The 24,756-nt window shown below is 47.2% G+C and overlaps 1 protein-coding gene across 5 annotated transcripts in view; it reads left to right on the top strand.

Moving 5' to 3' along the window:
- Positions 1-5,321: 5,321 nt before the first annotated feature.
- WHRN (whirlin) overlaps positions 5,322-24,756 on the top strand; it is a 105,142-nt gene continuing 85,707 nt past the window's right edge. For all 5 annotated transcript variants that reach the window (XM_039474728.2, XM_039474731.2, XM_039474730.2 and 2 more), the window contains exon 1: positions 5,322-6,672. In XM_039474728.2, coding sequence (XP_039330662.2) covers positions 6,058-6,672 — 615 coding nt within the window. In that variant the 5' untranslated portion in view covers positions 5,322-6,057. The remainder of the gene's footprint in view (positions 6,673-24,756) is intronic.

Genomic DNA, 24,756 nt, shown 5'->3' with positions numbered 1-24,756 from the left:
TAACACTGATGACAGCACCATTGCCCTCGTTTTAGAGGTAGGGGAACTCAGGTACAAAAGCCCTCCGTGATTTGCCCAAGGTCACAAAGGTTGTGAATAGCAGAGATGGGATTTGAACCTGGAGATCAACTCTGTGCTCTAACTCCCTTTCTTGCACAAGCATCATACGATTCTCCATAATGATGAGACCGACTCAGGAGATTACACCTAGGCTCAGATAAACACCGGTATCTCTCCTCTTTTTGCAATGTTTTTCTGTTCTTTTTCTTGCCTCTCTTTTATCTCCCTGCACTTCCATCAATATTGTCTGCATTATCTACCACTCATAGGAGTGACTGCTTCTCTTTTCACTGCTGATACCATTGCCACTGACATTGCAGGGAAGAGAAACGCTGTGGTCCTGGAGCAGAAGTGATAACTCCAGTTGCTAAGGTCCTTTCTCCAGGGATCCCAGAGCTGGAAAATATTCCTCATGACACCCAGCATCAGATAACCTTGAGCCTCTTACTCCTCCTGCAATCAGGCTGAGAAACCTGGGGGGGGGGGTCCCCAGATCCTCTCCATCTCCATCTCTCCCAATAATGACGTCTTCTTGACTAAACCCCTGTTCATTCCCGTCGCCACAAAATGTCAGCTTATGAAACAGGAATTGTTTGCATGTAGCTTGTTTTAACCTTTGATATTCCCAGACGTATTTTTTTCTTTCTTTTCTTTTCTTTTTTTGAGATGGATTCTCACTCTGTCGCCCAGGCTGGAGTGCAGTGGCGTGATATCAGCTCACTGCAATCTCCTGGATTCAAACGTTGGGATTACAGGCATGCACCACAATGCCCAGCTAATGTTTGTATTTTTAGTAGAGGTGCGGTTTCACCATCTTAGCCAGGCTGGTCTTGAACACCTGACCTCGTGATCCACCCGCCTCAGCCTCCCAAAGTGCTGGGTTCACAGGCGTGAGCTACCATGCTCAGCCCCAGCCACGTTTTCTAGAGAAAGTATGACCCTCATATCGTTCCCATCCGTGGGAAAATGTGGTCCTCATACCAACCCCAGCAGAGATACTGAGACAGTTCAGCATTTCCGAGCCAAACATTGGAGGGAATCGCACAGCACAGGGGTTCAAAGTAGGAGCTCTGCGGCCAGAGTGTTTGGGTTCAAATTCCAACACTTCCATTCACAACTTCTATAAACTTGGGAATGGTTATTTCCCTATGTCTCAATGTCCTTTCTATTTTACCAGAAGCATGATGATGATGGTGGTGATGATGATGGTATCTCCCTTACAGAGTAGTGGGAGGATAGAATGAGTTAAAATACAAGTGTTTAAAACAGTTTGACACTCAATAAATATTAGCTTTCTTTTTCTTTCTTTTTTTTTTTTTTTCTCCCTCAGGTTTATTTGTACAAATAGCACAGGAGGACCCCAGCCCCATGCAGATGGCAGCCCCGGGGGGGTCACACCAGTCCTTCTGTCCTCACGTTGGCAGACAGAGAGATCTACTCTGAAGCCTTTGTAGGGGCCTGCGCACCTTTGGGAGACTGAGCTGGAGCTGAAGCTGGAGCTGCAGCCTGGGCCTTGTTTTGATCCTTGGCCTTGGCCTTGACCTTTGGCCAGCAGAGCCTGAGTCCCTCAGCAATGTGTGCACGAGAGCGTTTCCCAAGCTTGGGGTGGGCAATGCAGGCAAGTGATCGAGCTTTCGGCTGACACGCCCCTTTGGGATCTTGGGCTTAACCTCCTCGGGCTTTACGAGGGCCGTGATGGCCTCGGCACGTGCACTCCTGGCCTTGGCATTGCTGGCCTGCATCTTCTTTAGGCCCTTCTTGTGCTTCTTGGCAAAGTGCATGGTCCTCGGGAACTTGGGGTCCACCCCCTTAAGAGACTTGTATCGTTGTGATCGGGGTTTCTTGATACCATTTCTGTGCCATTTTCGGGACTGGTTGTGTGTGGTGTGGTCCTTGGACTTGGCCATGTCTGCACCTAAGCCGTGGCTCCCCAGCTTTATTTTTCTATATGTCCCATTTCAAATCCATCTCCATCGCTTTTAATGGTACATTCCAGAGGATAAAAGGAAGAAAGAGACGCTCCCAGTGACTATGAAATATATAATAGCAAAAGGCTTTTTAAGATTGCCATAAAGAAGAGGGAAAATAACTCACACTCTTACTCTATGAGTTGCTGCATGCTTCTATTTGCGGCATGGAATATGAAACATACAGGTCACAATTGTCTTCTGGGGAGGCAGGAGGTTTGGGGACCTCATTTTATAGATCAAAGGTGAAGTCACTTTGCCACTTAACTAGTTAAAGGGAAGCTCTGAGACTGGAATAATGATTTTCTGCCTGGTGTCCAGAGTGCAGCTCAACTTCTTGGTTAAAACTGACACATAGAAACTAAACCACCGTTCAGGCCTGCCATGGTGACTCGCACCTGTTATCCTAGCACTCTGGGAAGCTGACACGGATGGATTGCTTGAGTCCAGGAGTTCGAGACCAGTCAGGGCAACATGGCAAAATTTTGTCTCTACAAAAAATTAGCTGGGTATAGGAGTGTCAGCTAACCAGGAGGCTGAGATGGAGAATTACTGTGCCTCGTGGTAGAAGCTGCAGTGAGCCATGATCATGCCACTGCACCCCAGCCTGGTTGACGGAATGAAATCCTGTCTAGAGAAAGAAAGAAAGAGAGAGAGAAAGAGAGAGAAGGAAGGAAGGAAGGAAGGAAGGAAGGAAGGAAGGAAGGAAGGAAGGAAGGAAAAATGTCCGACACAATTTACTCTTCTTCCCTCTGTCTTTTCAACTGCTCCAGTGTGTTCAAGTTTCCAAGAACATTCCTAAGGGAAGGGCATTAATTGGCCAGCACTGGGGAATATTCATGAACAATGAAAAGTGCCTTTGGTGAAGAAAGCAAATGGAAGCCTGCTGCATGCGTGGGAGAATTATATCTTCCCTCTGAAGAGGGCAGTGTGCAACCAAGGCCAAGTCATGTACTCAGGGTTTTTCCAGGTCTTGCAGTGCAGCAGCCCTCAGAAGCCGGGGCATCTTGGGTTTCTGAGAGCTTATTTCTGAATGACAAACATATCTTCACACATAAAATAGGATTCTGGAGGTCTGAGCATAGTTACACACTTCCTCTCGCCTGAGGGACACACTGCAAAATGATAGTAAGGTGGTTATGCAAGATAGATGGAAGAAACTCCAATGATTTTTTTTCTATCATCTGCCCTCCCAAACCTCTAAGAAACTAAACAATAGCATAGCATCTCAGATGGTCTCTGATGTTTGCAGAAGAAAGTGGTTTTTTTATACTAAGACTGCATAGAGCCTAGTTGCTGCTGCCTGAAGCAAAACACCTTCTCAAAAACATCCTTTGCAAATAAATGTTGGGACTGGGGATCTTAGCTCCTGGGATGCATTTATCAAGCCAATCACAGTAATTATAATTAAAACACAAACTAAGTGAAAGCTGAGCATGAAATACATTACCGGGAAACCTGAACGGTATACAATCAAGCCGTACTTGGTGGTGTTTTGAGGTATGTCATTAATACATTTTGGGGGTGGAGAAGATTGATTTTTTTTTCCTTAAACATCTTGGTTTAGTTGCATGAAAGGCTTCAATGTCAGTTACCAAGGAGGAATAAGGACATACACTATTAGCTGCTAAACTTAGCTGTAGGACAGATGTCCAAAGGTAGCCTAATTGATTACTTTAAAAAAGTCTTCCTCAGACACACTGTTAAATCTGTTTATTGGGCATTAATTTAACCTATGTCTGTTTTAGGGAAGTAAAAATTCGAAGATCTTTAGGGAAAATACAGCTTCTGTTCCTAGCCTCAATGCATTAAGTTAACGGCGTTGAAAACCTTTCCACTCTTCCCCATTGTCTAGAGGAAAGTCCGTTCTTCTTAGGAGTTCTTCATTCAGGTATCACCTCTTCCATAAAGTCCATACCATATTCTCCTCTCCTAAACCTGGACTCCCACAGCCATTACAACACTTATCACACTGTTTTTCAACTTTATTTATTTGATCTTTCTCCCCTGGGTCTCCAGCACTTAGCACATGACCCAGCACAGAACAGACACTTTAAAAACATTGAACAAAGAGTAACCAAATAAATAAATAGATAAACGAATGAATAAAGGAATGCTTTATCCTTCTGGGTCCAGCACAAACCAACTCCTCTAGGTAATCCTCTGTCTTGCCCTACCCTGGATAGAAGTCAGCTGGCTCTGCAATGGAAATTCTGGAAGAGTTTTAGGAAAAATACACAGGAGAGTAGTTTAGGAGAGGCAGTTCATGTTGGAAGGGATATGTGTGAGGTAGGGGTGTGTGTGTGTGTGTGTGTGTGTGTGTGTGTAGCACTGTGAAGCTCCCCCTTTTGAATAAAGGCACAGGACTTTTACTTAGATCGTTTTTGGGGGATTGGGTGTGTGACAACAGACTCCAGGCCACGCCTGGGTATATTTTCCCATTTTGCCTAGGGATAGTAGAGCATAGAAGAGTTTTTTTCTTCAAGCCACTTCAAATACGTTTATTTTAAATTTCTATTTTGAGATTGTAGATCCAAATGCAGTTGTAAGAAATAATACACAGACATCCCATGTTTCCCTTCACCCAGTTTCCCCCGATGTTGAGACGGTGACATTGACATTGATACAATCCACCCACCTTACTCAGATTTCACCAGTTTTGTATGCACTCATTTGTGTGTGCGCGCGAGCGTGGGGGGCACACTTTATATTTCTGAAAGTGGCGTTTCCCTCGCACTGGAGACTGGGAAGAGGTCCAGTCTGACCCATTCCCGCCACGGAGTTGGCGGACAGCAGTCTGCGCTCGTATTCGTCTCTTGCACACAGTAGGTGGCCGACGACCGTCCACCTAAACCCTTGAACTTGTCACGTCAGTGCGCGTGCAGGAGGTGGGGCGCCACACTGTAAGGAAGAAAACCGAGACCGAGGTGCCCAGTATTTTAGAAGCAAAAACCAAACAAACAAAAAACTTGGCGCTATCCCCCTTAATTGTGAATTAGCGAGCTGGCTAATTGCCCCAAAGCCATTCCGGTGCAGGCGCTCGCTGCGACCGCCGAAAAGCGCCGTTTTTTTGAGCCCCGCTCCCCGCTCCGCCCGTGGGATCGGGGACGCGGGGGCTCCTCCCGCCCCTACCCCGGCGTTCACCCCTTTCTTCCCCGGGGCTGGACTGTTTCACCCCGTCTCCAGGCAACGGCCAGGCGCACCAGGCGGGACGTCATTTCCTGAGGAGCCCGGGGGGAGGGGGCGGGTGCGAGGGGGGGAGGGGGCGGGCAGGAGGAGGGGCGGGGGCGGGGCCCGGCCGGGCTGGCGGGCGGCGGCGTCGGAACTCGCTGGAAGACTCGGCCGGGCGGCTCAACAGTTCGCAAAGTCTCGGCTCGCGGCCGCTCGGCTGTGTCTGCGCCCGGGCGGTGCAGGGGCGCGGAGGCCCCCGGGCGGCTGCATCCCGGGGCTGCCCGGACATGCCCCGCACCCCTTGCCGGACGCCCGCACGGCTCCACGGCCTGCGACTGCCCGGACTGCTCTGGGACTAGAGCGCCCCCCGCCCCAACTTCTGGCTTTGGGGTCCCCCAGCCCGACAGGAACGGGCGGCCCGGCTGGGGGAGCCCCGGGCATGGTGTGACGGGGCGGTCAGGTCAGCTTGGCGGCGCTCCCCGACTCCAACCACCCGTGGTCTCCGTGCCCTCCGGAATGTAGCTGCCGACTCCGCGCACCCCGAACTCCAGCCGCAGTCTCCGCGACCTCCGGGCCCCAGCAGCCAGCTCCTGCGTCGCTCAGGAACCCGCCGACGTCTGCGCGTTCCCCAGAGGATTCCAGGTTCGCGACCCCCGCCGTCTTCGCGCCTCCGGCACTCTAGCAGCGGTCTCCGCGACCCCCTAGGATCCAGCCACTGTGCCAGTGCTCCCCAAACCCGGGCTCCAGCCGTCGCCTCCGCGCTCCCGGGGATCCAGCTGTCGCGCCGGTGCCCGCGAGGGCAGCGCCACCCTCCTCCCCCCGGCGCGCGCCCCGAGCCCGGCCGGGCCTCAGCGGGGAGATGAACGCGCCGCTGGACGGCCTGTCGGTGAGCTCGTCCTCCACCGGCTCGCTGGGCTCGGCGGCCGGGGCAGGCGGCGGGGGCGCGGGGCTGCGGCTGCTGTCTGCCAACGTGCGCCAGCTGCACCAGGCGCTGACCGCGCTGCTGAGCGAGGCGGAGCGGGAGCAGTTCACGCACTGCCTGAACGCGTACCACGCGCGCCGCAACGTCTTCGACCTGGTGCGCACCCTGCGCGTGCTGCTGGACAGCCCCGTCAAGCGGCGCCTGCTGCCCATGCTGCGTCTGGTCATCCCGCGCTCAGACCAGCTGCTCTTCGACCAGTACACCGCCGAGGGCCTCTACCTGCCCGCCACCACCCCCTACAGGCAGCCCGCCTGGGGCGGCCCCGACGGCGCGGGGCCCGGGGAGGTGCGCCTGGTGAGTTTACGCCGTGCCAAGGCCCATGAGGGCTTGGGCTTCAGCATCCGTGGGGGCTCGGAGCACGGCGTGGGCATCTACGTGTCGCTGGTGGAACCAGGCTCTCTAGCTGAGAAGGAAGGACTGCGGGTCGGGGATCAGATTCTGCGCGTCAACGACAAATCCCTGGCCCGGGTGACCCACGCGGAGGCCGTCAAGGTAAGGCTGTGGTTTGGAGAGGAGTATGGGCAGAGTATGGACAAAGTGGCACAGCTTCTTCAGTAACTCTGTGCTGTGTGTCCTTAGGCGAATCACTTGGCCTTTCTGGGCTCTCTTTTTTTTTTTTTTTTTAATACTTTAAAACAGGAATATATAGCTTACAGAGCAAATCGCTGTCAGGCTTACAGAGCAAATCGCTGTCAGGCACTGGGAATGTAGTGATGCACAACAGACATGGCTCTTGCCTGCCTTCGTGGAGGCGTAAAGGCTACTGCAGGTGATAGTATGAAATGCTTGAGCAAATGTATGGTTCCAATGTGTGAAAAGGGCTGTGGATTCGTATGAGCTTTAAAAGAGAGAAAAGGTCTGCGTGGCATCATTAGGTGGCCTTTGCTGCTGCCATTCTGTGGGTTTTTTCCCCTGAAAGAAAGATTTATTAGCTCTTAAGTGGCCTGAGGAGGCCGTTTGTGTGATCCACAGCGCTCTGGCTTGACCCCGCTGTTTGTGGACCGGGCTGTGTATCCTGGAACAAGTCGCTTGCCCTCTCAGGACCTCTTGTTCTCCACCTGGAAAATGGTGCCACTGGACCAGATGAGTGCTCCCTAACCTTTTTGAAAATGAGATTCCTGCCTGAATGTCAAAAATAAATTCCCCAACCCCTGAGATTATTTGTCCTCTCTGCGGTCTGTTAATCGAGAAAAATAACCTCATGACAACAAGCTTCCAGGGATTTAATCATGCTTTTTAACGGAGTGTTTGTGCTCACAGATCTCACAGCCCAGGGCTACTGAAAACCAGTTGGAGTATGATGGGTAGTGTTGGGTCCAGGGTGGATTCCAGGATCCCTTGCAGGCATTTTTTCCCCCTTTCCTCTTTCCCCACCTCCTTTGTGTGCAAGAAGTAAAGAGTTTGGGGAAAAGGGATAATAACACATGCCCTGCTTCTGCAGAGAAATGCTTCTCAGGGGTTGGACTGGCCTGTAAACCCCCCACTCCCCCCCAGTGCAGGTGTTTTGAACTCCAGTTGAGGACCTGCTGGCTACTGGGGAACTCCTAGGCCGCACAGGCCAGTTACTTCCTCTTGAGTGTCGTTCAGTGACCTGTCTTCTGGTGAGTCTTGAGCCGGCGCCCTAGCTGTGCACCTGATTGATGTTGGCTTCCCTCATTTGCTTCCCAGCCCATCAACCCGTTGAGGCTTTCGGAAACTTCCTTGCGGAAAAAGGCCGATCGGTTTATACTATTACAGGGTGCAGTGGGCAAAGCTCATTGTGAGTTTCCATGCAACAATTCCTCTTCCCCCATGTCAACCTCTTCCCTTTCTTTAGCAGTCCATGTATTTATGAAGAAGGAGTCCATTAGCCTTGGCCCAAAAAGGTCTGGAGTTCCCAGATGATAAATTTATGCACTAAAGATACTTGATGCAAATGGTCATTTATAAATGTGGATTCAATTTTAGTGGCAATTTAAAAAGACTTGGGTAACTTAACGGTCACAGGGTGATAAGGTGATAGGCTTCGGAAAGGCTGTCAGTTACCTTGGGCACTCAAAACACAGACTGTCCCTTCAATTTGCACCCCTGACTCAGCCGTGCCGTAAGGGTCAAGCTGCTGGGCTGTGAGTTTCAGTTTACCAGCAGTGATCCCCGCCTGCCACCCCCGCCTCCACCCCTCCACCACTTCGTCGATCCCGCTCCAGATCTTCTCTTTGAACCTCCCTCAACAATACCATGGTGCTGTTCAACTATGGCTCAGAGCAGCACTGGCCTTTAGCTCGTTTATTTACTCTTGCTGCTTCCAGAGTAAAACCGAAACTCTCCATGTGATAGTTTTTGAAGCCTGAGAATGAACCCATGCTGGCAAGGGAGAGGTCAGTAGGAGCAGAGCTGTCCTTGAAGTGTGGGAGCCTGTGGCGCAGGAGGCTGTGTGAGCCCAGCGACTCTATGTCTGACTGTCATTTTCCCGTTAGAGGTGGCTGCATTGGCAAAATGAGCTCTTGCCCCAGGGTCACCTCTCTTCTAGCCATGGCGGGACACATAACCTGCCTGCCATGGACCCCTTTGGACCCTTCAGAAACAACAGGAAAATGGACAGCTGCTTTGTGTTACATGAACACTCCACGGGGAAAGAAGACAGACTTTTCTTTGGTGGGTGGAATTTAAAACGGAGGAGGCGGAACTTAGTCCCTGAGGCCAGGGCACTCCGGGGCGCTCCTTGCGTAGTTTCAGGGACAGTTTAAAAGACCGTCTGGAGAACTGTTGACACATTTCCACAAAATTAAGAGTGAAAAGTCCCTTAAGTGAAAGCTAAAAGTGGCCCTAGCTTTTCTGCTAGGCACAGACTGCGCTTAACCAGGATTTCTCTACGGGGAACTATTATTTGTAAACTGCAGTGCTGCAAGTCACCGTGTCGGGGATTTTACGGTAAAGGTACATTACTGCTAACTGGGCTTCAGACTTTATTCAAATCTCACCAGTTTTTCTGCCTACATCCTTATTTTGTTCTCAGATACCGCACTGCATTTAGTAGATGTGTTTTCAATCTTAACAATCTTTGCTTTCCTGCGATGGAAGGTGGGATGAGGGGGAGGAGATCTTCTGGGCTTCCCAAATGGTGAGATTCAGAGGGTGTGTGTGTGTGTGTGTGAGAGAGAAAAACTAAATTTTTAGGAATCAAGCTACCTAAGAGTTTATGAAAAGGGAGTGTTGCAGCTTTTAAAGAGTGGGTCGAGCAAAGTTTTTTCCACTTCTCTTTCTGATAAATCAAGCATCCATTATTACCTGAAGCAGTTCAGTGAGGATTTGATCCTCTATCCATTGGGGCTTCCATCGCTCTCTTGAAACCCATTTGTGAAATCAGCAGTGACAGGCCCAGATAAAGCAGCCCATTTACTATTTGCAATTATGTTGAAATGTTCGATTTTTGAAAAAAAAAAAAAAATCGATATCTTGAATGAGCAGGAGCCGAACTCATACTAATAAAAAAAGTAGATTTTTCAAAGGTTTTCAGCCAGATGTGCTTGATAAATTGGCCAAAGAATCCACAGACCAGGGATGCTGCCTTAGGCCCTGCAGCACACTTGCTGTGTGACCTTGGGCAAGTCACTGACCGTCTCTGTGTTCCAGGGTGGACGGGCCAGGAGCTGTCCAAATCTCTTCCAGCTTAGTCTGTGATTTGCTTGGTATGTGCTACACGGAAGGCATTTCGAATGTCTAATCTGATGTTTTCTTGTTCTTTTGAATTGCTTTCATTTAAGGCAGAATCAGGAAAGTTGGCTAAGGATTGGGAGATGAGACTCTTGGCACTCTTGTATGGCATCCCACTAAATCAGGAAATTGATGGGTTATACACCATACTGCGGAGAGCTTGACTGCTGTCTCTTGACCCACGAACACCAATCCTGGTGCTATTCCAGAGCAAATGAGGAAACAATAGGATTCTGGCACAAACACCACTGCCCTGGGAGCATTCAAAATCAAATTCACTTGCTCACTTGCTTTCTGAATCCCCTGGTTGTGTGGGTAGCAGAATACAGGGTATCCAGGTACTGCTGGGATATGTGTATGTGTGTGTTTTATCTCAATAAAAATTAAATAGCTTCCTTATGGCCTCAGCACCCCCATGGGCAAATTCAAGGAGCATATTAGAATTTGAAATATTCCAGAAGTTAAAAAATGTTGCTGGTACTTTAATTAGAATGATCACACCCTCCCTCCCTTTGCAGAATCTCCCTCCCTGAAAAGAATCTGTCCATATTAATAAAAGACATTATATTTGGTCCAGTACGTTCTGAATGACACAATTGTCCTTTTTCCATTGTGCATGGTTAGCTGAAACCATTACAGATTATTACCACTTCCAACTCTGTGTCTGAAATGTCGGTTCTCCCCCGGTCTCGTTCCTGTGTTCCAATTTGGAAACCATGGCACCATGGCGTGCACAGACTTTCCTCTGGCCCTGCTTTCACTCTTGGGTCCTGTGAGTCCTGCCAGCAGTGACATGTGGAATAGCTCACTTATTAATAAGCCCATTATTGAGTAGATTCGCGACCGCTGCATATCCAGAGTGGGATGCAGTACACTGAGAGGCTCCGTTTCTTGTGTCATTTAGTTGGCTCACTCTTGTGTATTTCGTTGGCTCAAGCTGACACTCAACGGTTTTAGAAAATTATGATGCCTAGGTAGGACTAAATCCTTTTTCGTCTGTTTAAATCAAAAAAGCATTTTGTAGGGTGGAAGAGAATGCCCTTTAAAAATAAAAAAGAATCAGTGTTTTTATAGAAGATTCTTTCCTCCTGACTTGAAGCTGGACGTGAAAGAGATAGAGAACCACACCAGCACTAGTGTCTTGTTTTCCTGTCTTTTCCCTCTGCTGATAAACCCAGCGTTGTTTATTACTTGCCATTGATTCATCATTTGGATGGAGCTGCAAAGATAAGTGGGATCCTTTAACCCTCCGCCCCGCACCAACCAATGGGATTGTGTGTGTGCCTGCTGTCAGCCACACCCACGGTACACAGCCGGCCTGCACCTGTGAGTAGCTGCAGCCCCTTGCTCATTCATGTGCCTGTCTGTTCAAGCTTGAAGCACATGTACAGTCTCCTCAGAGTCATAATCCCCCCTCCATCCTGCACAGGGCTTTGCACTGAAGCAGACGTTCTTAGGAGATTAGGCACCAACCGGTGATTTCTAGCAAGGTTCTTTTATGACCTGGAAGAGAAGCCTTGAGTTTACAAACTAAGGGACCCCAGACTAATCCTCAGCCAGGACCAGAGAATCTGATTTGAAAGAATGACATTAAATGGCTGGGGGTAGCTGGAGGCTGAAATGCAGATCTTTCAAAACTGACTTTTTTTCTTTTTTAAACTCCTGAGGAAGAATCTGATACTAACTCTGAACTCACACAGACTTCTAATTGTGCCCCAAGGTAGGGGTGATTTTTAAGATTTTTGTGCTGCTGACATTGGCTTTTTACTTTTAAAGCCTGGCAAGCGGAAGGGGTGCCGAGAATAGGAATCAAAGGCTCTCTCCGTTCTTTTCTGTGCGTTCCTGATATCAGCTGCAGGAAGCAGCACCGTGGGGCCAGTACACTTGTGGTTATTTATTTATTTTTAAATAAACTGTTTTTTTTAGAGCAGTTTTAGGTTCACAGCAAAACTGAGCAGAAGATACAGAGATTTCCCAAACACTAGACACATGCTAGCCTCCCCCATTATCAACAATTGATGATCCTGCATTGACACATCGTCGTCACCTAGAGTATGTCATTTACATTGTACCTGCACTGTAACCTTGCTTTCGTGGAAGCCTGTTGGGAACAGGGGAGACTGAAATTAATGAGTACCTGCTATGTGCTGGGTGCTCTGTCCCTCCTCTTCCCTTTCCTCTTCCCCAGGGGAGGCAGGCAGGTAAGGAGGGTCATGCTCAAGGACATGGAACTGGGGAGCTCAAGGTCCGCTCTGGAATTGGGAACCAAGTGGCGTCCTTGCCTGGACCCCAGCCCAAGGGTTTTGTAGTCAGTCTCCTGGAAGAGAACACCAGCCAGTCCCCTTACTAGAAAGCATAGCAGATGTCACATGTTGTGTTTGACATTTGGGGACCTTTTAACAACCACCCAGAGGCCGGGCATGGTGGCTCACGCCTATAATCTTAGCACTTTGGGTGGATCATGAGGTCAAGAGATCGTGACCATCCTGACCAACATGGTGAAACCCTGTCTCTACTAAAGAAAATACAAAAATTAGCTGGGCGTGGTGGCATGTGCCTGTAGTCCCAGATACTCGAGAGGCTGAGGTGGAAGAATCACTTGAACTGGGAGGCAGAGGTTGCAGTGAGCAGAGATTGTGCCACTGCACTCCAGCCTGGTGTCATAGTGAGATTCCATCTCAAAAAAAAAAAAAAAAAAAGAAAGAAAGAAAAAGGAAGGGAGGAAGGGAGGAAGGGAGAAAGGGAAAGAAGGGAAGGAAGGAGAGAAGGAGAAAGAAAAAGAACCACCCAGAGACTTCTCTTTACTAAGCGAAGGGATCTGAGACCTACATATCAAGGGAGAGTGGTGTATTTCATCCTGTTCCGTCATCAGGTAGAGCCATGCGACCATACATTCTCTGAGCAGTGCTTACCACATGCAGACCTGTGGCTGATACTTGGACATCAGAGATGAATAGGACGTGACCTCTGTCTTTGGGGGATATAGACCCATCCGCGGCCACAGGTCACCCAGCATTTAAAGCGCAATGATGTTCTCATGCTTTTGCATCCCTGCCACCCTCTGTGAGATAGCATCCCATCTGCCCACTCCTCTGTCCTTTGACCTGGCTTTAATGGCCTGCAGCCCATTTGTCTCTAGTAAAAGGCCATTTCTTTATGTCTGTTTATGGTCTGCTTCCCCCATTACAGGTTTGCTTCAGGATAACCAAGATTTGACCTGCCTTGCTCATTCACGTATCCCCAGCTCTTGGCACACAGTAGGTGCTTTAATAAGTAAACGAATGTTTGCCAAATAAATGGAATAATCTTGCTCCTAATCCAGCATTATTGAGTTCAGAATTCCCCAGCTTCTGAGAGTGAGATCTGAAGGAAGTCGGTGTGCTGTATGGTAACACTGTGGGTGCTAGATAAAAACATTGAAAAAAGCCACGGACTGTAGTATTTGCATTACCACCAAGTTGTATGGCCATGGGCAGTTCACATGATATCTCTGAACCTCAGTCTCTGGAGCTGTGAAATAGGCATAGCTACCTCCCACCTGCCTCCTTCCTGGGTGGCCGTGGGGGCCAAATGACTACTAGATGTGACTACATTTGGAACCCTCTGCTATTTGAGTGTAAGGCCTTTAAAAAAAAAAAAAAAAAAAAAAAGTGGTCTGTGCCTGGATACTCAGTGGCTTTTCTCATCCCCTGAAGCCCAGATCCACTGTACAAGACCCTTTCAGCTAGTTCATTTGTCATTTTGCTCTTAATTTTCAAACCACATCCCCAGAAGTGGGTTATTTCAGTAGCCTGATTGTGTCAGTGATTCCAAAATAGAATCATTTATGCATTCTGAAGCAATCAATGAACCAATTTTGGGTGAGATATATCTTCTGGCTTTTGGGTTTCTTTCTTCCTTCTTTGTTTTGAAAAAACAAAAACCGTTCAGGTTTCTAGAAGCCCAGCATTTTGGGTGGAGCCCAAGTTTCCAGTAGCCACATGCATGCTTACAAGCTGCTTTCTTCTCTGGGTATGCATAAATGGATTTATTTTTTCTTTCTTTTTAATTCCAGCACCTTTGCTTCCTTTCCTGATTGAGAATTTGTGTTCCTTTTGCTAAACTGGCTGTGGCTTTGCTTCAGTTAGCAACCAATTTCATCGTGATTTTTTCTCTCTACCTGAGTTTCCTAATATTAGCATCCTCTCAACTCTGAATGCAAAGCAAATATATGAGCCTTCTACAAACAAGTCCCCAGATGTCCTCTTTCCTGGATTCTAAAGCTGTCGGCTGCAGGGAAGTACAGAGTAAAATGATATATATATATATATATTTTTTTTTTTTTTAAGGTGTTCCCAAATACCCAGGTGTTGGAGCCTTAGAAGTGTAATTTACAATGTTAGCTTACTTAAGAATTAACAAGCTCCCCAGACAAGCCGCAATCATGCTAAGGTTTGGGAAACACTGTCTTCCTTTAGGATTCCTCTACCCCCAACACTGTTTATCCCCATAAAGACTTGACCAGAGAGGTGGACCCTTCCTGTCCCCGTCCTTAACCGTTTTGTAGCAAGATTCCACTTGTGCAAGGTCAACTGATAGACCAGAAAATGTGAGTAAGGGAGGTATGTACCCAAGAGGTTAGAGATGGATTTTGAAGATGGACCTGGGTTCATCTGACAGTGTAACTTGGTTGTGACCTGGGGCAGGTCCCTTTACCTTTCTGTTACTCAGATGTCCCACCACCAAACCTTGCTCATAGTCCTCACAAACAGGTCATTGTTGCTGTCGAACATCAAAAGTCTGGAAAACAAGGCAGTGGAGGTCCCCCTGCAAGCATTGTAATGAAAAATGGTGTGGACTGCATTTGCTTATCTTTGAAAGTCCTCTGTTATGCCTACTTAGGCTTTTTTTTTTTTTTTCTATTTAGTTGGTTTTTTTTTTTTTTTTTTTTTTTTTTGGCACCATTGGAAGAAAATACTGAACTCAGGGCCCTTGTGATCCACTGTAGCTGTTTGAATTGCAGAGTCATTTACTAAATGTAGTCAATATCCCCACGTAGAGAGTTTCTTTAAAAATGTAATTGCTCCTATTTGGCTTTTGGCATTGGCATTTTTGCTTTATAGCAGTAATAAAGCCCAGTGGTTGAATAGAACTGTGTCCCCCTCCCCACACCATCCCTTCTGATTATCTGTGGGTGGCATACCAGACAGTTGCATGACCCAGAGTGTGACAGCTTGTCCTCTGGATCAGCCACATCCATAACTTTGTTCCCCAGCCGCCTTCCCTGATGGCCTCCCCAGGGGCCCTGAAGAGGAGGGAAAGGAGGTGGCTGTTTTTAGAGCCCATTAAAGCAATTAATGCAGGTGAAATTGGTGATTTGATAACATGGGCTTCTGTGCTTTAAAAAAAAAAAAAAAACCTATAATTTATTTGAACTACATCTGAAAAGGTGTACTAAGTCTCATTAAGAGGTTTCTGATTAAGAAAAGAAACGTGGTCCAGCTTTCAGAAACTAACCTCCCACGTAGATTGGAAAACTTCAAAAGTCAGGGAGGAGATTTTCCTTCTGCCACGTCCATTCTCCTGTCCCTACATGGAGGGGTGGCATCCTTTGTAGTGTTTGGACCTAGTTTACCCTTTTCCTTTTCTTCATCTGTCTCCTTCTGCCTCCCTCCTCTTTCTCTTTAGGAAGCCACACATTTCTCCCAAATTTTTCCCAACTCTCTTGAGCCCTCCTCCCTGCAAGTCCTTCCAAGCCTGAGATTTTTAAGTCTACTTCAAAGGTCAACATACATGTACAGCTCTCCCTCAAATTCCTCTTTCTCCAAACGTCTGCATCTCCACCCATCCTCTAGCCTTGTCTCCGCACAGGATCTGTGCCTCCTTTTAGTGTATTCATCTATCTTTTAATTGCCTTCTCATGGTACCTTCTCTCACCCTTAAACTCACGGACATTTCCCAAGTTAGTAGCCTTCGCCTTCTCTTCTTCCCCACTTTCTCCTACTTGAGTGTTGTACCAGCCGCAGGGAGACCAGACTCTCCAGGCTTTGCTTCTCTCCAGCGTTTTGCAGACCACACCTCGCTCTTCCCCATCATCACCATCACCACTGGCACTGCCCAACTGCAGCAGCCTCCTGACTGGCCTGTCCGTCTCCTGTCTTGCTCATCAGCCCACTGGTCTGATGTCCATCCTGGTGACAGGGCACACTCTCTAACTATGTATCTCATCGAGCTGTGCCCCGCCTATAACCCTGCTCTTGAGCTAGGAGCCTACAGGGCAAAGGCCAAGCTCCTCAACCCGGTGTTTGGGCTGTCCATGCTCTGATCTTTACCTGCAGGCAGTCCTGTTCCCCAAGTTATGTCCACTCTTGGCCAAGCAAGCAACATACTCTCCTCTGAAGCGAGGCTTTGACTCTGCACCTGTCAACACCCACTGATCCTGTTAGGTTCAGCCTCAGTACACGCTCTCCAGAGGACCTGCCTGCCCACCTCGCTGCTGTCCCCATCCCCAGGAGCCTCCTCTTTCCTCCTGAACCACCCCCAGTGTCGTGGCCTGTCTCTCTTCTCTCGTGACACAGGTAATGCATTTCTTGGTGTTTTCTTTTCTTCGTTGCTCATTGTATGATAATAACCTTTGATAGAGGGCTTAGAGTGAGCCAGGCACTGTCCTCAGTGTGTGTATAAACTCAAACCTCATGACAACGCTGTGAAGTTCAAGGTAGATATCATTTTTATCACTTTGTTTTCCAAAATTGCCAAGAGTTTGTCACTTGCCAGGCATCACAAAGGTGGAAAGGGACAGAGCCAGGATTTACACCTAGGTTTTGTAGTCTCGAGGAATTACATCTTTGCCCAAACAGCAAAGAGAAGGGGTGCCCCACCGTGCTCAAGTCAGAGGTCCAAAGCCCTGGGATTCCAAGCCTGGCTCTGCCACTTTGTGGCTGTGGGGCCTTGAACCAGCGTCCTAACCTCTCTGATTCTCAGATTCCTCTTCAATGAAATTGTGGTGGGAATAATAGTAAAATAGCAGACAAGTTACTTACTTTCTCTGTTCAGGTTTCCTAATCTCTAAAATAAGGATGCTGATGGTTGTGCAGACAATGTATTAAAGCACTGGGTGTATCTGTTGGTCTGAACATTTGATGGTAGTTTTCCGTGTTCAAACTGCTGTGTTGGGATCTGTTTCCTACCAGATGCTGCTGCTCTTTCTGACACTATAGAAGGTACAAAACAGATAACACACAAGATGCTTACAGTACTTAGCGCACTAAAAAATGTCACCACCATTGAGTATCTTCTGTGACATCACAAGCTCTGTGTGGGTTTCACCTAAATCCCCCACTGACATCTCACACACCCGCCTGGGAGAAGACACTGGGCATTGGAAGAGGAGGTGACCCATCACAGGCACACAGTCAGAGGTGGCAGGACCAGGATTTGAACACGGGTATTCTGGTCTCCAGAGTTGCCTGCTCATTGCCAGGGCTCTCGGCTGCTTCTAACAGAGAAGCACAGCGTACGGCCCAGCCCGGTGCTGGCAAGAGCAGTTCAGTCAATGTCCATTTCTTCCCTGACTTTTTTCCTTGTGGAAATGGCTTTGCAGCTATTTGATGAGAAAACCTAGGCCGCAGCCGCCCTGTTCTCTCCTGGGCACGCCGTATGCATTTTATTGACTAGACTTCAGGAACAGAGGTGGCGTTGGGCACTTCTTCCTTTTTGTTTTTCTTTTTCTTTTTTTTTTTTTCCTCTCTCATATCTCTCTCGCCATGCCCTGACCTTTGTCAGGTTTTTATTTTGCGCGTTGTCTGTGGAAATTCCCTGACAGAAAACTGTAACCTCAGTGCAACCCCCATTAGAATAAACTGGTGACTTGTGAAATTATCTCATAGAATGGTGGAGTCTGAATTCGTCTACACTGCCAGATCAGCACTCTTCAAGGATGAGAGCAGGGTCTCTCTCTTCTGGGCCTCATGTGAAATGCTTGTGGTCATGAACCTTGCTGTCGCAGACTGGATAAGTTAAAGGGGCATTTTGTTTGGTCATAGGAAACTTGTGGAATAGAGGAATTTGGCTAGGTTCTTAAAATAAAATGTGTTTCTTTCCTTCCCCTTCTTCTTCTTCTTCTTCTTCTTCCTCTTCCTCTTCCTCCTCCTCTTCTTCTTCCTCCTCTTCTTCTTCCTCCTCTTCCTCTTCCGCTTCCGCTTCTGCTTCCGCTTCCGCTTCTGCTGCTTCTTCTTTGTTTTAAAAGAGATAGGGTCTTACTCTGTTGGCCAGGCTGGAGTGCAGTACTGTAATAATAGCTGCAGCTTTGAACTCCTGAGCTCAACTGGTCTGCTTGCCTCAACCTCCCAAGTAGCTGGGACTACAGGTGTGCACCACCACATCTGGCTCATTTTATTTATTTTTGGTAGAGATGAGGTCTCACTGTGTTACCCAGGCTGGTCTCAAACTCCTGCGCCCAAGTAATTCTCCTACCTTGGCCTCTCAAAACACGGATTACAGATGTAAGCCACTGTGCCCACCCTCTTTAATTACCTAACATACATGGACTTAATTGTTTTTCTTTTTCTGAGACAGGGCCTTGTTCTGTCACCCAGGCTGGAGTGCTTGGGTGCGATCCTGGCCCACGGCAGCCTCAACTTCCCAGGCTCAAGCAATTCTCCTGCCTCAGCCTCCTGAGTAGCTGGGACTACAGGCTCATACCATTATGCCCAGCGTGGTGTGTGTGTGTGTATATATGTGTGTGTGTATATATATATATGTGTGTGTGTATATATATATATATATATATATATATATATATATATATAATGTGTAATATATATATATATAGTGTGTGTGTGTGTGTGTGTGTGTGTGTATATTTTTCTTTTGTAGAGATGGGGTTTCACCATGTTGCCCAGGCTGGTCTCAAGCTCTTGGGCTCAAGCAATCCACCCATCTCTGCCACACAAAGTGCTGGGACTCCAGGTTCAGCCACCACACAGGGCTTGGACTTAGTTTTTAGAACTTGAAAACCTCAGAAAAACACCAAAGAAAACCTCCCCAAAGCAGTAATAATTGTACCTACTCACCTATCCAGAAATAATCACTTTTGACCCTTAGAGGACCCTGTGTGTCTGCATGTGCGTTTATATTGGGAATTCTCCTCCAAGCTGCCATTCTGAGCGTCAATATCTAGCCTGCTTGTTATACCAAGCGATGTATCATGACTATGTTCCCACCTTGATAAATATTTCTACAGTGTGATTTTTAATGATTACATAATATAGCATAGTGAAGAGGTCCATGATTTATTTAACTAATTTCTTCTTGTTAGACAGTTTGTTTTTTAATATTATCCGTATTGCTGCTTTGAACATCCTTGCACATTAATCTTATAAGCACATTTCTAGTAATTCCTTGGGCTGTCTTTCTAGAGGTGGCATTGGCTCAGGGGAGAGGCATCGTTTTGAAGCTTCTGATTAACTGTTGCCAAACTGCTCCTGGGAAGGAATTTGTTTTTTCTGTTCCCTCCCACCAGCGTTTAACAGCACTTGATGTTCTTCCTTTTTCTCCAGCCATGCCAACACTGGGTATTAGATTTCTTCTTCATTTTTGCCAATCTGATAGACAAAAAGGTCTCCAGTTTTAATTTACGTAACTAAAATAGTGAAGTTAAACTCTTCTTTGTTTTTCATGTTACAAAGCTTTTTTTTTTTTTTTTTTTTTTTTTTTCTTTCTGAGATGGGAGTCTTGCTCTGTCACCCAGGCTGGAGTGCAGTGGCATGATCTCAGCTCACTGCAACCTCTACCTCCTGGGTTCAAGTGATTCTTCTGCCTCAGTCTCCGGAGCTGGGATTACAGGTGCGCGCCACCACGTATGGCAAATTTTTTGTATTTTTAGTAGAGGCAGGGTTTCGCTATGTTGGTTGGCCAGGCTGGTCTCGATCTCCTGACCTCAGGTGATCCACCAGCCTCGGCCTCCCAAAGTGCTGGGATTACAGGCATCAGCCACTGTGCCCGCCAAAAGCTGCTTTTAGTATTTTGGGGTGAGCCCCACAGGAATAAAAAACACTGGGTAGGGGTAACCCTGTCACCCCTGGGAGTGACCCAAGGGAGAGAGGCCACCTGAGGGGAAGGAAGTCCAAAACGGACCCACCGTAGACTCAGGGCGAAGGAAGCCATCAGAGTTGGGACCTGTGGACCCCGCAGGAGGAGACGTGGCTGTGGTGGGACTGGCTCCAGGCACTCAGGCGAAGGGCAAGAGGGTTGGACGTGAAGCACAAAGCTACTTGGGTTCCTGCTGCTTCTTGTTTGCCTCTTTCTGCTTGTTCTGTCATCATCTCCGAGTCCCTCTGCTTGTGGGCAGCAGAAAGCCCATCATCTTGGTGCTTCCCTTTACCCACGGCACGCTGTGCTTTTTCATACTGTCTGGCGGGTTCCCTTGCTGGTTACCACAGGTCATGGTGATGGCAGCGGCTCTGACCAGCCTCCGTTGCATCCCCTCATTCTGTCCCACATTGCAGTGAAGTTTAACTCTTTGACATGTTTATTGTTTGTATATGTGCTCATGTATTTACACGTATATATTTCATGCATAACTGATTGATATCCTATCACAAGAGTTTTATCTTTCAGTATCATCAAATCTATCATTATTTTCCAGACATCGGCTGAGAAGGTTTTTAGGAAATGGTTGATTCATCCACCTTGAATTCAAGGCTTTCACTTGAGGTTGAATTAAATCGGAAGGCCATCACCTTTTCAACTGAGAATTGTCAGAAAGTGATGAGGGATGGGGATATCAAGAGTCTGGGAGGAGACTAAATCCCATCAACGTATCTACTCGTGGACTGAGAAAATGATATGGAGATAAACAGATATTCCAAATGGATCTCTGTGCTTCGGACGTCCATTGCAAACCCATCGGGGGTCATCTTGAGTGAATATATATATATATGACTCTGAGAATCTTGTTCTTCCTTAAAGAAAAAAAAGAATAAATAGACAAAACTTAAAAGAACATTTATAAAGCAATTTACTTAAATTATAACAGACTGAAAGCCACGCTTTGAGGATAATTGAAGAATTGCATTAAAAAGGAATCAATATCTTTCTGGAATCTGTTCTCTCCTCATCTTATGAGTTGTTTTGCAAAGGGGTGGACAGTCTATCTGTCACTTTCTTGCAGATTTCTTGTAGCATTATCCCCAAGGTCGGGATTTTATTCCTCTCTTTGAAGGTTTATGTTTTTTCTTTTCACACAGCCTTAACTCACCAAGACATTTAGAAGCAATGACAGAGGAGAGCAGGGACTTTAAAATGTCAGGTCTTTCTTCTAGCCTCTGAGATCCCGGCATCCCTAGCATGGGAGCAAAGGTATCCTGCATCCTCACACTGAACCCTTGGAGAAGGTCAAACTCTTAAAGAAAAGAGTGTGGAAGGAATGAACAGTTGGTTTTTATATCTTTTTTTAAAAAAACTTTTTCTTTAAATGTTCTTCTTTCCTTAAATACTCTCCTATCCAGCCGTTGGTTTTTAAAAACCTACTTCGTGAGGCCCAAATTAAAGGCATATTTAAATAGCATTAAAGAAAACAAGAAAAGGGGAGCAGACACCCACGTTCCCATCCTCCTAACTGGACATCATGCATTCTTCTGCCATCTCCCTTGGCCTTTATCCCTGTGCATTCACATTTCCTCAATTGTCAAATCACCTGCTTCCTTGCATTGCTGTTTTGATGTATGTTGTCATTTTGTTTCATGATCCTTATGTTGAGCTGCATTTCAGGGCTGGGTCTTAGATGATTTCACACCAGTAGTCTGTGGTCCACCCGATTTACCCTGGGATGCAGCAGCTCAAGGAAGTGAGGTGGCTGCACAGAGCCAAAGCAGATGGGCCACGTTGTGGCATGGCTGTGTCGCAGGTCGTGGCCCCTGATGAGCACACAGATGTTGAGGTGCTACTGGGAAGCTATAGTTCTTCGAGAAACACTAAATTCTTACCACACCACTGCCCAGTTATGTCATCATTCTTAAATAGTATAACGCTTTTTGGACTTTTGTTTAAGGGATTGTTTACAAATGACATGTGTTCTTAGACCACACTCAGTAGCCGCCGAGCCTTTCTATAGAGTGGAGGGAGGCAGGAGGAGAAAGCAGAATGATTGCCCAGGCATCTGTAAAAAGGATCTCCATTGCCAGTTGCATAGAAGAGGTGTCTAATTCTAGAAATGTGCTGAGATTTTGTGTTTATTCACTCACTTGGCAATGGTTTTATTGAGTATCTACCATGTGAATGGTGTAGTTTGACACCCATTTAAAACTCTACGTGTTATTTTATTTGCTAATATGTTTATGATTAAAATTCTTTAGTCAAAAGTAGTTGAGTGAGTTAATCTGAAAAGCACTTGATTTAAAAGGTAGAGGAATCAGAAGTGATCTTGGAAGGTGCCTTTGATGGGAACAGTATTTAATATTGAAATTGAATTCTGAGCCCCCTAGCAACCAAGAGAAATTAGTGGATTATTTCCATTCTACTAGAGAAATCATCGGTAACTTCAGGAGAGGTAAACTTCTTTATTGGTGTTTAATTGCAAGAGGAAAGCATCCTTGCATTTCTTCACTGTCTCTTTACGTGGAATCTCTCACCATCTCCTGTGTTTTCTAGTTTTTGGTACATCTGTGATCAAGCCAGAACAATTTCTCACCTTCCTGGTCAACTGAGAGGGGCGTAGATAATAAAATAATCATTTGCATAAGGAAGTATGTTGAGATGTGTACTTTCAGGGACAGAGCATCACGTGCAAAGGCCTGAAGTGGAAAAGGGCTTGGAGTACTTGATCCTGTAAGAAAGCTCAGGTGGCAGGGCAGGAGATGAGGCTAGCCAGGCATCCGGGCCAGCCGTACAGGCCCGAGATGCACTGTGGGGAGTTTTATAGCAGAAGCAATGGGGAGAGTTTGGGGAAGGGAAGGGCCAGAATCCACTTATATTTTGTAAGCATCCTCTGGCTGCTCTGCAGTGACTGGGCTGAGAGGAGGCTGGGAAGCTGCTGCAGTTAGTGGTCCCTGTAAGAGGTAATTAACACAGATAAAAATGGTACAGATGGAAGGAGCTTGGAAGACAGAGTGCTAATTAGGGTTTTACTTTCTCATGACATTAAAATATGCTACTGGGGCAGAGTCCGCATCACCAATTTCTGTCCTCCCTCAAAGCAGGGCTAAATGGGAAGAGACTTTCCAGTCCGTGTGGCTGGACCCAGCACCTGCTGGGGGTTCAAGACTCTAACAGACTTTCTCTTGTTTACATCCTCTAAGGCCCACGTCCTCTTTAAAAACCCTCCCGTCTGTCTCGGGCCAAGATGTGGGATTGGCCTGGTGTTATCCGAACCCCCTTAAACTGCTGGGGAGAGGGCCGTGGAGACAAGCAGAGAGAGGGGTCATGAATATGGAAAGATCTGGATCCAGAGCCAAGCCCTGCCTTTCACCCTCTTTGTGACCATGCATAGACCCTTCACCACCTAGAATCTCTCCTCCTCTGTGCATCAAACGTGGCATCATTGCTGTAATTTTGCTGTTATTAATGCTAACCCCTATTTGCGGAGCACCTCCTGTGTGCCCTGCCCAGTGCAAGATGCTCTGTGCACATCTTCTCCTTGGTCCTCATTCAGCTTGCATGACAGCTCCATGAGCAGAGGCGTTATGGCCCCTTTTAATAGGTGGGAACACCGAGGCCAGAGAGGTTAAGTAACTTGTCTACAAGTCTCATTAAGCTAGGAAGGGGTTGAACACTGTTTGAGAATGGCTTTCTAGCAACTGTGCCTTCCACTGGGAAACCCTTTGAGGGGGTCCACACCCTAAGACACTACCAGGTTACCCTTTTCATTTCGGTGCTTTGCAATGCTTTAAGGCCCAAGATTTAGCCCCCAGATGATTGGAAGATAGAGCCAAGATTTGCCTAAACTGGGAGCTTTTTGGAGCCTGTGGAAGAAAGCACGAAGGAGGGTGGATCTCTGCACCAGAGCGGTCACTGCCTTGGGAGAAGGACATTGTGAAGCCTCCACCCAGCCCCATCCACTTTGTCAGGGGAATTCAGGGCCTCTGTGGGCCCACAGGGCGTAGTGCTTCCCCCTGCAGGTAGATATAGGAACTACAAAAGGGATAGAGGCACGTCCCAGGGGACACCCTGGCCAAGAACCGTGATTGTCCATGAATAAAGACACACTGCCTATGGCTTCAGGAATTCCATTTTTCTCTAGTCTAGGGAATAGTCTTAGATGCATGTGTGCTCCAAGATGGCACGTACGAGGATGTTCATTGCAGGTGATGGTGCTAGCAAAAAGCGAGAAGCAGCCTAACTGTCTGCAGATAGGAGAGTGAGAGTTCAGTGGTGGTGAGTCCTTTCCAGGGAATGGGATGTCGTGTGGGAAGAGATGACCTTCATGTCATTAAACGGGCAAGACAAGATCTTCAGAATACATTTTTAGCAAAAAAAAGATGGCGCAGAAAATGTTCAGTTGCGAGTTGATTTATGTAATCAGATGATAAGCTGGTGTATGCATGCATACATGTTTATAAAGTACAAGACCAAGTCAGGAACCACCGTGGATCAGTGGTTATCATGGGTGGTGGGCGGAGACTTCCACTCTGGGTACTGGGTTCTCTCCAGGAATAATACCTCACTTTTTTGTATCTCTTACCTATGTTCCAGTTGCTAAACATTTTTTTTTTTTTTTTTTTTTTTTTTTTTTTTTTTTTTTTGAGACAGAGTTTCACTCTGTCATCCAGGCTGGAGTGCAGTGGTACAATCTCGGCTCGCTGCAACCTCCGCCTCCCAGATTCAAGTGATTGTCCTGCCTCAGCCTCCCAAGTAGCTGGGATTACAAGTGCCTGCCACCATGCTCAGCTAACTTTTGTAGTTTTT

This window comes from Saimiri boliviensis, chromosome 2 (genome assembly GCF_048565385.1).
Source record: "Saimiri boliviensis isolate mSaiBol1 chromosome 2, mSaiBol1.pri, whole genome shotgun sequence".
NCBI classification, from domain to species: domain Eukaryota; kingdom Metazoa; phylum Chordata; class Mammalia; order Primates; family Cebidae; genus Saimiri; species Saimiri boliviensis.
The sequence above is the reverse complement of the archived record's forward strand: the minus strand, read 5'-3'. Positions and strand labels throughout refer to the sequence as shown.